The sequence below is a fragment of the Gossypium raimondii genome, chromosome 12 (assembly GCF_025698545.1).
Source record: "Gossypium raimondii isolate GPD5lz chromosome 12, ASM2569854v1, whole genome shotgun sequence".
Lineage (NCBI taxonomy): Eukaryota > Viridiplantae > Streptophyta > Magnoliopsida > Malvales > Malvaceae > Gossypium > Gossypium raimondii.
Window position 1 is genome coordinate 51,770,291 of NC_068576.1, and position 12,170 is coordinate 51,782,460.

The 12,170-nt window shown below is 37.8% G+C and overlaps 2 protein-coding genes across 2 annotated transcripts; one reads left to right on the plus strand and one right to left on the minus strand.

The window, feature by feature from the left end:
* The first annotated feature begins 252 nt into the window (after positions 1-252).
* Positions 253-6,671, plus strand: LOC105764993 (ABC transporter B family member 2). Its single transcript, XM_012583852.2, has 12 exons — positions 253-693; positions 766-820; positions 916-1,091; positions 2,494-2,694; positions 2,782-3,041; positions 3,120-3,660; positions 3,764-4,143; positions 4,241-4,653; positions 4,737-4,978; positions 5,054-5,301; positions 5,425-5,837; positions 5,921-6,671. The coding sequence occupies exons 1-12, from the start codon at positions 424-426 to the stop codon at positions 6,466-6,468; spliced, it is 3,747 nt and encodes a 1,248-aa protein (XP_012439306.1). The 5' UTR covers positions 253-423; the 3' UTR covers positions 6,469-6,671.
* Positions 6,672-6,849: 178 nt separating this feature from the next.
* LOC105764995 (uncharacterized) lies at positions 6,850-9,650 on the minus strand. Its single transcript, XM_012583855.2, has 6 exons — positions 8,886-9,650; positions 8,742-8,800; positions 8,426-8,495; positions 8,208-8,333; positions 7,978-8,106; positions 6,850-7,530 (listed from the first exon to the last, which is right to left on the minus strand). Exons 1-6 carry the CDS (start codon positions 9,564-9,566, stop codon positions 7,048-7,050), a joined length of 1,548 nt encoding a protein of 515 aa, XP_012439309.1. The 5' UTR covers positions 9,567-9,650; the 3' UTR covers positions 6,850-7,047.
* Positions 9,651-12,170: the final 2,520 nt, after the last annotated feature.

Genomic DNA, 12,170 nt, shown 5'->3' on the forward strand with positions numbered 1-12,170 from the left:
AGGGTACATAACTACATATATATTTATGACAAAAACCAGCAAATATTGGGTTATACGTCATTGTTGTTTCAATAAAAATAATATACCATATGATAAGAAAAACTCAAATACTAAAAATACCCATTCGAATATCTCAATTCTCGAGAGAATTAACTACTATTAATTTTTTCAAGCTCAGCTGTGCTTTTATAAGATTTTTTTCTTTCGTCATTACTTCCAACTGTTGAAAAAAGTTCACTTAAATAGATTTTACGGCCATAGGTTAAGTTTGCAATAAAAGGTCTCATCTACTTCACATTTCCTATCTTTTCTTTCTCTTCAGTTCTTAAACCTTCTCTTTCACTGTATTCCATTCATCTTCTTCGACTTGTATGTGATTGTTTTTTGGTCTGGCTTTTTTTCCCGGCCGTATTTGAGGCCAAAATGACACCTGATGGTTCATTTAACCAAGATATTGACGAGGATGACACAAAGAAGAAAGAAGGAAAGAAGAAGAAGGATCCTAAAGTTCCATTATTGAAGTTGTTTTCATTTGCAGACATTTACGACTATGTGCTAATGGGTTTGGGTTCCATTGGTGCATGCGTGCATGGTGCATCGGTTCCTGTTTTCTTCATCTTCTTCGGGAAATTGATAAACGTTGCTGGAATGGCTTATCTCTTCCCTAAAGAAGCTTCTCACAAAGTTGCAAAGGTATACTATCACAAAAACTACCAACGAAAAGGATTTTTGAAACAACTAACTAAAGGTTTTGTTTTTTTGCAGTACTCATTGGATTTTGTATATCTCAGCGTGGCTATTTTATTTTCCTCATGGATAGGTTAGTGGCAATCTCTCCCCCTCACGCAAAAAGCTTCCTTAATTTATCAAAAGTTTTACTTTGTTTTTTTTTTTATGATATACATGTATATATAGAGGTGGCTTGTTGGATGCATACTGGAGAGCGACAGGCAGCAAAAATGAGGATGGCATATCTCAAGTCTATGCTAAATCAAGACATAAGCTTATTTGATACTGAAGCTTCAACAGGACAAGTCATTTCCGCCATTACAAGTGACATTATTCTTGTTCAAGATGCTCTTTCTGAGAAGGTATTTCATTTTTTCATCCGCTTTTTTTTTTGGCTTAATTTTGTTTCTCAGTCTCATAGGAGTATAATATGAAAACAAAAGTAGCATTTTTGGGCTGGTCTTGGGATTTTATTGACTTAAAAAGACAATTAAGACAGCAAAACGATAAAACTGTAAATAATCAAATAAAACAAAGTAAAAAAAATGACAAAGCATGAACAAATTGAAAAAAGAAGTAACGGTGTGGATGAGCCGACAATCCCAAGAGAATTACTATAATCTGACGCCGCTTTTATGTATCTGCCTCTGCAACTTTAAACTTAATAGTGGCAAATAAATGAAAGAAGTGGTTGTAAATTTTACCCTTTATAAATAAATGACAAGATTCAATAGCATTTATTAGTCGGTTGGCTTGTTCGGTGTAGTTTTCTGGGTTTTAAGCATCCCCAGATATTGTCAGCTGCTCTTTCTATTTTTTGATGTCAAAACTGAAATATCCTTCTTATATATGGGTCAAAGTTTTTTCTTTTTTTTTTTGTGACAATCAAAGTTGTATGAACCAATTCGGGTAGATGAACATGATTGGGATGTTAAGGTGTGATGGATATCCGTGTAAAATTATTAGATTTATTTGAAACGAGAAAAAGATGTGTTCTATCTTTAACCACAAAATGGAAATTATGTTTGGTTGCTAATTTGATAAATGAATTCCTTTTCCTTTCCCCTACCAAAATTGAATACTCTTTGGTTGGTTTTAATTCCATTATAATTATATTTTTTTATAACTATATAAATTAATGAAATAATTTTTAAGAATATATAAAAGATCACTTCTTAAAATTTTTGAAATTTGATGAATTACTGTGGAAATTTTGTTCAATCCAGTTTGATTAGTGTTGGTATTTGGTTTGATTTTTAACTTCCAATTTATTAGACTGAATGTTTCGATTTGATCCTATTTTATAAGGTCATTTTAAAAGTTTAATTCTTCGTTTAGTCGAGTTTAGAAAATTAGTTCTTATAATAATTATTAAAATATCTTTTTATATACATTAGTTTAAAATATGTTATAGTTTATTAAAAAAAGTAAGGAATTAAAACAATTATTCTATTTTGATAAAAATTTAAAATATAAAAATGGTAAAATATCAGAGCTTTGGGTCGGCTTGGAGTTGGATTATGTTGCGGGTAAATCGGGTCGGAGCGGAAAAAACTGTCATGTCATCTCCCGTTGCATTACATAAGCTCGATTTGATTTGGTTTCAGTTAATTTGTAAAGTATATTGCTGATTTTGATAAAGTAAACTCTTTTAATTTTAGTACTTAGATTAATTTTTGACATTTTTAAATACAAAAAAGAAAAAGGAACGTTGAAAAATTGGTGATGCGTAAAATTAATGAGAAATGAGGTGAATGATGGCAGGTGGGGAATTTCATGCATTACATAAGCAGGTTTATAGTAGGTTTCTGCATTGGATTTGCGAGAGTATGGCAAATCAGTTTGGTAACACTATCAATTGTCCCCTTGATTGCCATTGCCGGTGGGCTTTATGCTTACGTAGCCACGGGGCTTATTGCTAGAGTTCGAAACTCCTATGTCAAGGCCGGTGAAATTGCGGAAGAGGTCAGTTCATTTCGATCTCCCATGCATGCATAATAACACATTTTACGTAAAGAGATTATCTGACAGATTTTGTGACTTGTCTTTCAGGTGATCGGGAATGTTAGAACAGTCCAAGCATTTGCAGGGGAAGAAAGGGCAGTGAAATCATATAAAGAAGCATTGATGAACACATACAAGTATGGCAGAAGAGCTGGCTTAGCCAAGGGCCTCGGACTGGGCTCTATGCATTGCGTGCTTTTCGTTTCCTGGGCGTTGCTCGTTTGGTTCACCAGTATAGTTGTTCACAAAAACATTGCCGATGGTGGGGATTCTTTCACTACCATGCTTAATGTTGTCATCTCCGGCCTGTAAGCTTAGGATTCTTATTCATCATCTATTCAACCGTTCATATATATAGATATTTACATGGTTTTGTTGTGGTGCAGGTCACTAGGACTGGCAGCACCCGACATCTCAGCGTTTATTCGAGCAAGGGTGGCTGCGTATCCGATATTTGAGATGATAGAGAGGAATACAGTTAGCAAAACCAGCTCCAAAACAGGCCACAAACTAGGCAAAGTGGAGGGTCACATTGAATTCAAGGACGTGTCATTCAATTACCCGTCTCGCCCAGATGTAGTAATCTTCAATAGGTTCAGCCTCAACATACCTGCTGGCAAGATTGTAGCTCTTGTGGGAGGAAGTGGCTCTGGGAAGAGCACGGTCATATCATTGATTGAAAGATTTTATGAGCCCCTTGCAGGGGAAGTTTTGTTGGATGGGAATAATGTTAGGGACCTTGATCTCAAATGGCTTAGACAACAAATTGGTTTGGTTAATCAGGAGCCAGCACTTTTCGCAACAACGATTAGGGAGAATATCCTTTACGGGAAATATGATGCTACTCTCGGAGAGATAACACGTGCTGCGAAACTTTCAGGGGCCATTACGTTTATTAATAATCTCCCTGATAGATTTGAGACTCAGGTATCCATTTACCATTATTATTCTAGTCACCTTAACATGAGTTTGTTTAGAATTAACATGGATGATCACTTCGGAACTGTAAGTGTTTGGTTTGGTTTTGCAGGTTGGTGAAAGAGGAATACAACTATCAGGTGGACAGAAGCAAAGAATTGCGATATCTCGAGCAATAGTGAAGAATCCATCTATCCTTTTACTTGATGAAGCAACCAGTGCACTTGATGCGGAATCTGAGAAGAGTGTGCAGGAGGCACTTGACCGTGTGATGGTGGGACGAACCACAGTCGTCGTGGCTCATCGACTTTCTACTATTAGGAATGCAGACGTGATAGCTGTTGTTCAAAGTGGGAAGATAGTAGAAACTGGCAGCCATGATGAGCTCATTTCAAATCCTAACAGTGCCTACTCTTCACTCGTTCAGCTTCAAGAGACAGCATCACTTCAACGATACCCCTCGCAGAGTCCTGCAATGAGTACACCACGCAGGTGTGTAAAATAATGCAGTTGATTTGCATCAAGTTTTCTGTATGCTAGTCTAGTAAGAATTCATTAATCAGAATTGTTTGTTTTCCCCATTTTATAGCTTGAGTTATTCACGAGAATTATCCCGAACAAGGACAAGTTTTGGTGCAAGTTTTCGTTCCGACAAGGATTCCGTATTTAGCCGTTTAGGTGCCGAAGGAATAGGTACAGGGAAGCCTGTTTCACCAAGAAGACTATATTCTATGATAGGACCTGACTGGTATTATGGGGTCTTTGGAACCATTGCTGCATTAATTGCTGGAGCTCAGATGCCTCTCTTTGCTCTAGGGGTTTCTCAAGCTCTTGTAGCCTATTACATGGACTGGGAAACAACATGCAATGAAGTGAAGAAGATTGCCACCCTATTTTGCTGTGCTGCAGTTATAACTGTCATTGTTCATGCAATTGAGCACCTATGTTTCGGTATTATGGGAGAGCGACTCACTCTCCGTGTGCGTGAAGTGATGTTTTCTGGTAATATTTGATGCTGTACTCGTAATCATTTGTCTTTTCCTAACCACCTGTAAAATTCATGTGCTTGTGACTTAATTTTGCAGCCATTTTGAGGAACGAAATTGGATGGTTTGATGACCCAAACAACGCAAGTTCCATGCTAGCATCGCATCTAGAGAGTGATGCAACATTTCTAAAAGGTGTAGTTGTCGATCGGACATCAATTCTCATCCAGAATCTAGGCTTGGTCGTTGCTGCCTTCATTATTGCATTCATCTTAAGCTGGAGAATCACACTTGTTATCTTGGCCACTTTCCCATTGATCATAAGTGGTCACATTAGCGAGGTTTGCACCCTTCCTGGCATTAATTTATATAAGCTCAAAACTTAAATTATAGTGACATTCTTCCCTATTATTCAGAAACTATTCATGCAAGGCTTTGGAGGTGACTTGAGCAAAGCATATCTAAAAGCAAACATGCTCGCTGGTGAGGCTGTCAGCAATATTAGAACTGTTGCTGCATTTTGTGCTGAGGAGAAGATCTTTGATCTTTATTCCCGTGAGCTGGTAGAGCCTTCAAAGCGTTCGTTCAACCGTGGTCAAATTGCAGGGATATTCTACGGCACTTCCCAGTTCTTCATCTTCTCATCTTATGGCCTTGCCTTATGGTATGAGAGTTAACTAATGAGCATTCACAAATCACAACACAGTCTTTGTGCATTGCAATACTTAGTAAATTGTTATTATCAAATGAATTGCAGAGCTCAATCATGAGCTGTTAATTTGTGTAGGTATGGTTCTGTTTTAATGGGGAAGGAGCTAGCCAGCTTTAAATCCGTCATGAAATCATTTATGGTTTTGATTATAACGGCATTAGCCATGGGAGAAACTCTGGCATTGATTCCAGACCTTTTAAAAGGGAACCAAATGGTGGCATCTGTGTTCGAGATTATGGACCGAAAGACTCAAGTTGTTGGGGATGTTGGAGAAGAAGTAACAAATGTGGAAGGTACAATTGAGCTCAGGGGTGTCCACTTTAGTTATCCATCAAGGCCAGACGTAGTCATTTTCAAGGACTTTGATCTAAAAGTGCGTTCAGGCAAGAGTATGGCACTGGTGGGGCAAAGCGGATCCGGTAAAAGTTCGGTTCTTGTTCTTATACTTCGATTTTATGATCCAACAGCTGGGAAAGTGATGATTGATGGTAAGTTTTTCTCGTGAAAATCTTGAAATCCTCCTAGTAAAACGCCTTATTTCAACCAAGTCTTATTTGTCAAATCCTTACAGGCAGAGATATCAGGAAACTGAAGCTGAAATCCCTTCGGAAACACATTGGTCTAGTGCAACAAGAACCAGCTCTTTTTGCCACATCCATTTATGAAAACATCCTTTATGGCAAAGAAGGAGCTTCAGAATCAGAAATAATAGAAGCAGCAAAGCTTGCCAATGCCCATGGTTTCATAAGTTCCCTCCCTGAGGGTTACTCAACAAAAGTTGGGGAACGAGGAGTGCAACTCTCGGGTGGTCAGAAACAGAGAATAGCCATTGCTCGAGCTGTTCTGAAGAACCCAGAAATCTTGCTGCTTGATGAAGCCACCAGTGCTCTAGACGTGGAGTCAGAGCGTGTGGTGCAACAAGCTCTCGACAGGTTAATGAGGAACCGAACAACAGTTATGGTGGCACATAGGCTGTCAACTATTAAAAATGCAGATCAAATCTCGGTTATACAAGGAGGAAGAATAATAGATAAAGGGAGTCATTCTAGTCTCATAGAAAACAAAGAGGGGCCGTATTTTAAGTTAATCAACCTTCAGCAGCAACAGCATAGCAGCTAGAACAATAATGTCACAATGTCGATGACACAATAACTACATTGTCGATAAAACAAATTACCAAGACAAATTATGCAAGGTGCTTTGTTTCATATTTCATCCCTGCCCCTTCTTTTTTCGGTCATACTGAAGAATGCTGTACAAGGCGTTTTTTACCATACTCTGTTCTTAGATAAAACGGAGGGATGCGAAGAGAAATTTCTTTCTTTTATCGTTTCATATGTTTTTTAGTTTAAATCAGAGGTAAAGCCTTTGGCTTTAATCTGAGGGTAAAGTGAAAAGAAAATTAATAGGATGAAAAATTGAAAGGTATAGAAAAATAAAATGACAGTGCAGTGTTTATTTTCCAACTGGGTCAAATTTCAACCTCAACTAAACCGTTCATGGTAATAAAATTATCTATTATTGAAAACCCAGTTATGCCTTATATTTTGATACTAAAAATTGTAGCTGAAAATTCAAATAAGAAAATCACATGACAAACTTGACATTGGACAAATAAAACAACAGTTAAAATTGTACAATACTTCTATCGGGTTGGAGCTTTTAATCAAAGCATGATACAAGGTCTTTCTTCTGTTCCTACCTAAACATTTTGCCCTTCTTCGTCTTATGGGAGCCACTCGCTGGACTGAAGCTGTCCAGCTTGCGTTTTACACCTGTTTGTTTGGGCACACTACCATCCTTGTGTACTTTTGCCTTGGCCTTTCTAGCAGCAACAGCTGGTCTTTTGGTCAAGCGTTCTTTTGGCTTATCCATTCTTTGAGCTTTAAATTTCATTTTTACAGGGCTAATAGTCCCCCTTGAACTAACTTTCTTCTCAAAACCTGATTTACTAGCACGCAAGCCCTGGTACGACAAAGAAGCTTTTGTATTTGATTTGTTGCCGGTAGTTGAGGGAGTCCTTGAATCAATGGCAAACTTCTTGGCCGGGGTACTATCTGTCCCTGAAGATGATTGGTTCTTTCTCTTAGATGAGGTAGCATCAAATTTGGCATGAGAAAGCCTTAGCTCTCTATCCCTAAGCTTCAGTGTTCGCTTTTTAACAACCACATTTGCCGCTTCCTGCATAAACAATGCACAACAGTGACTTGTAAGACAAGTATAAGTTACCTGTGCCCTGTCTTGCTAACACAACACCTACAAGTTGCCCAATCTAGAGAACCTCTTCTCCTCTTCCCTCAGGGGAAATTTTAGACCAGACTAAACTCTATGAACACAGCTAATCGAACTGTTATACTACTGAAACTAGATTGGATTGCACTGAAGTTATACAGCAATACAAAGTGTGATTCCCTGGTTCATCTCTAAGATGCAATAGATAGCAACAAGCAGGAGTGTAAACGAGCTGGTCCCAAATAGTGTTAATTAATTAATTAACCTAACAACACTACTGCCACTAGGTTTCAAGACTTAAGGAAGTACACCATTTTTGAAACAAGAAATAAAATGTTTCACATTTGAATTGATAAATGAAGGCTTGAAAGAAATTTAAGAAAAGAGTAGACATACCCTTGTTTTGAACAAGACATAAGCAATACCCTTGCCAACACCAAATTGAGGATCTCTAATAACCCGAACAGCTTCAATGCTAGACCCCAGATTATTGATACCACAAAAAAGCTGATAAATTTCTTCATCCTGCAATAAGTTTTAACCTTATTTTCAGATCATAGCACCCTTGGCAGGAAATATTGATCTCACATAGGAACCAAGATCCAAATATCAGGCAGAGTGATCACCTTCACGTCAAATGGGAGATTACCAACAAAAACAGTCCTCCTGCTATCATAGAGAGGAGCATTCTCTGCTTTCAACTTTTTCCTCGGCGGGCACGCCCTATCAACACGAATGTGATTCCCTGCAATCTATATCCACGAACACAACAATATAATCAATATACAGTATCCTCACCCTATGCATTACAATTGCTCACCCAGCACTAACAACAGAAACATACCACAGCCATGTTATTGGCCAAAGATGCCTCAGCAGATTGCTCAGTTTTGAAAACAATGTACGCATGAACGCTGCAAAAAACCAACATTAGTAGTCAACGATATATGGGAGTTGACTTTACAAAAGGAGAGGGGGAGGGAAAGCATTTTGACAGAAAATTGCTTACATCAAAATAAAAAACTACAGATATGATAGAGTGAAACAATCACACGTGTTCAATATAAATATAATTTTTAACAGGAATTATGTCCAGAATTCATATTTCATGGGAAAACAATGCAGAAAACATTATAGCTCCTTAATTTTCTTTAACATACCTATCAGCATTCTCATTAATTTGCTTTAACATTATAGCTCCTTTTCTCGGCTTCTTAGTCTAAACAGGAAAGAAAACAATTAGAAACATAATTGACAACAAAAAAAAAGACCCAAAAGAGCAGAAATAATTACAGAAAACTCACATCATTTAGAGGAACAGATCGAATTCTAACAGACTCAATCTCTCCAAACTTACTGAACTCCTTCAACAAGACTTTCTTCTTCGCTTTAATAGGCAAATTTCCTACAAAAACAGTCCTCATAAGTTTACTGTCATCATCAAACCCCTCTTTTGGAACCAAAGCAACTACCCCAACGTCCTCTGGCTTCTTCCTCTTCTGCCCCACGACAACCTCCTCCTCTGCATCGGACGCCACCGCCACCGTCCCATATTTTCTTTCCTCGTACTCTTTCTCCACTTCATCCCTCTTCCTTTTCTTGCCTTTTGCATCAAGACCTGAACTTTCAACATTGCTATCTAAAGAACCCAAATTTAGGTTTTCCGAGTTCCTCCCTTTCTTTGACTTCTGAGTCTCTGTAGCTTCTTCGCTAGAACCCAAGGTAAGATTTTCTGCTTTCTCTTTCTCCTTCCGCTTCCTATGCTTCAATTCCACCATATCTGAATCCAATGAATAAACTTTTTCAGGGTTTTTGACGGTTTCTTCGGGTTTTCTTTTGAATGGATTGTCATCGGAAAAAAGAGAAGAAGCAGCGGCATTTGGCTCAGTAATGTCACCGAAGATGGTTTTGAAGATATCAGATTGAGATGAAACGGTATCTGGTCCGGCCACCGTTACTGGTTCTTTAGATTTCTTCTTTCCCATGACTGGGGCGAGCAGATGAAGATTGAGACAGAAATAAAAACCCTAGAAGTAATTTTATGTACGAAAAGACAATAATTTCAGTGTATCTTCTTGGGTCGGGCCGAAAGGAACAAATTTGCAAGGCCGAGATTCATAGCTCTAAAATTGGCCTACACTACACAACTTGGTTCTTTGTTAAGAAAAAAAAAAAGAAAAAAGCACGGGCCTTGAAATCTCAATAAAAGCCTTTCTATAAATTGATAAAAAAAAAGGGGAAAATTTTTAAGAAAAATCCTTAGGGAAAATTCTACTGTTTCTCTATTTACATATTACTCTATAAAACCAACCATGTTCATCACAATTAACCAAAATGAAATAAATAATTAAAAATAAACATATTTACCACAACAAATTATTTTCTAAATTAATTAAAAATAGACATAAAAGTAAACAACTAAATTTTCCACTAAATGGAATATGCACAACCCAGCAAAGATTAAAATACACATATGGCGGCTTTTTAATAATCTATTGCCTCATTCTTGTAATTTGGCGAGGCGATTGTTAAATGTAGAAGTTGCCTATCCTTTGTGCAAAGTAGATCCGGAGGATTCTAGTCATTTGATATGGTCTTGTGGCATTCTTCAGTCTGTGTGGGCTTCGCTTCAGATCAAGATTCCGTCATTTGATGAACTGTCGTGTTGTAAGCATCATTTTCATCATAGTTTTTCCACTGCAGATGATCAACAAAGACAAGTTATGGCAATCTCTTTATGGAGCCTATGGTTTAGAAGAAATAAACTTATTCATGAAAGGGTCAAACTTTCTTTTCAGGAACTGTTGGGATTTATTCATGGTTATGTTCAAGATCTTAACCTAAATCAAAAGAGTCTTCGCCCTTCTCCTAGATCTATGGTAAAAGAGTTTTGGCAAACCCTGAATGTAAAGTCATCAAACTAAATTTTGATGCGTCTTTTCAAAATGAATTTCGAATCGCTACAACAGCAGTTTTAGCAAAAGACTCGGCAGGAGAATTAATAGGAGCGAAAACTTATCTTTTTACGAAGGTGATTGATGCTTGCATGGCTAAAGCTAGGGCATGTGAAAGGGCTCTTCTGTTTGCAATTGAGATGGGTTATCGGTGCCTGATCGTTGAAGGGGACTCTTTAACAGTCATCAAGAGCATTAAGAAAAAGGAAAAAGATAAATTAGTTCTTAGGCCAATAACGCATCAAATTAGTTTGCTGGAAAAATTCTTTGATTTTGTAACTTACACTTTTGTGCCTCGAAATGTTAATAGGACGGCTCACACGCTGGCGCTGGAAGGCCGGAGGCAACAGGCTTGTGGTGTCTGGCCAGATGGAGTTCCTGATTCTGTGAAGACGATGGCGATGATGGATCTATTGGCTTGGAATCAGAAATACCAGGGTTTTTCTTGACTCAGCTTTGAAAATGGTGAAGACTCACCGCTCCTCCAGTTATGGATTCAAAGCTTCGTTCTCTTCTCTTCCTAATCTTAAGATCTTTTTTAGAAAGAAAAGCGATACGTCCGTTGGCTGATATTGAGTTTTGAAATTAGTTGCAGGTTTTGGTTTAGGGTGGTTTTTTTTATACTGTTTTGGTTTTGATTGTTTTTAAGGTGTGTGTTGGCTTTTTAGTTAGGGCCTTTTAATTTCTCTGTCTTTTCATTTTCTGTTTTGACTATGTCTTTTCGTCTTTGCCTTGAGCCGTGTGATTTTAATATATCAGCCAGTTTTTCATGCAAAAAAAAAATTCACTAAAAAGGGTAGGAAGGAAGTTGCATTACAACATGCATATACGTGAATATTGCAAGTGGTTAACCAAAAAATTAATATTTGCTTAAGAATGAAGTTTGAAAATAAATATAGATTTCTATTATTATTATTATTATTATTATTGAGTGTTTTTGTGAGTTCATCTTTTAAGGAGGCTAATTTTTCTATTTATATGGTATAGTCTCTGGATGTGACTTCTTAGGTAGACTCTATGTATGCCAATATATATGCTATTCTAAAATTAACACGTGTTTCTTAAGTGTAGGTTCGCTTGCATGACGACGCGAACCTATTTAAGCGAACTATGCATGCTATCACCACTGAAGTAAAGAGAATCGAGTTAATCTTAATCAAATAACTGGATAGCGAGTCAATAATCACTACATCAAAACAGGCTTTTAGCGGCGTTTTTAGCGGCGGTTGGATAACAAACGCCGCTAAAGATCGATTATTAGCGGCGCATCATGGAAAACGCCGCTGAAAATAAGCATTAGCGGCGATTCCATAAAGCACCGCAAAATACCTAAGCCCAACGACGCTGTTTTTCGAGCTTTCGGGGATTTAGCGGCGTTTTTAAGAAAGCGCCTGCTCAGGGCTTTCGCGGAGTTTTCGAGAAAGCGCCACAAAAAAACCAAAGCCCAACGACACCGTTTTTTGAGCTTTCGGGGATTTAGTGACGTTTTTAAGTAAACGCAGCTAATGCTCAGGGCTTTAGCGGCGGCATTAGCCAACGACGCCGTTTTTTGAGCTTTCGGGGATTTTGTGGCGTTTTTAAGTAAGCACCGCTAATGCTCAGGGCTTTAGCAGCGTTTTTGAGAAAGCGCCACAA

What these genes read in the sequence shown, in the direction of transcription:
- LOC105764995 (XM_012583855.2), bottom strand. Translation starts at nt 9,566, where the DNA reads ATGGGAAAGAAGAAATCTAAAGAACCAGTAACGGTGGCCGGACCAGAT. An exon ending in TGGCCAATAACATGGCTGTG is followed by an intron (nt 8,334 to 8,425) that starts GTATGTTTCTGT and finishes TCGTGGATATAG; the next exon opens with ATTGCAGGGAATCACATTCG. An exon ending in ATCTCCCATTTGACGTGAAG is followed by an intron (nt 8,107 to 8,207) that starts GTGATCACTCTG and finishes AACTTATTGCAG; the next exon opens with GATGAAGAAATTTATCAGCT.
- LOC105764993 (XM_012583852.2), top strand. Translation starts at nt 424, where the DNA reads ATGACACCTGATGGTTCATTTAACCAAGATATTGACGAGGATGACACA. An exon ending in AAGATGCTCTTTCTGAGAAG is followed by an intron (nt 1,092 to 2,493) that starts GTATTTCATTTT and finishes GAATGATGGCAG; the next exon opens with GTGGGGAATTTCATGCATTA. An exon ending in TAAGTGGTCACATTAGCGAG is followed by an intron (nt 4,979 to 5,053) that starts GTTTGCACCCTT and finishes CCTATTATTCAG; the next exon opens with AAACTATTCATGCAAGGCTT.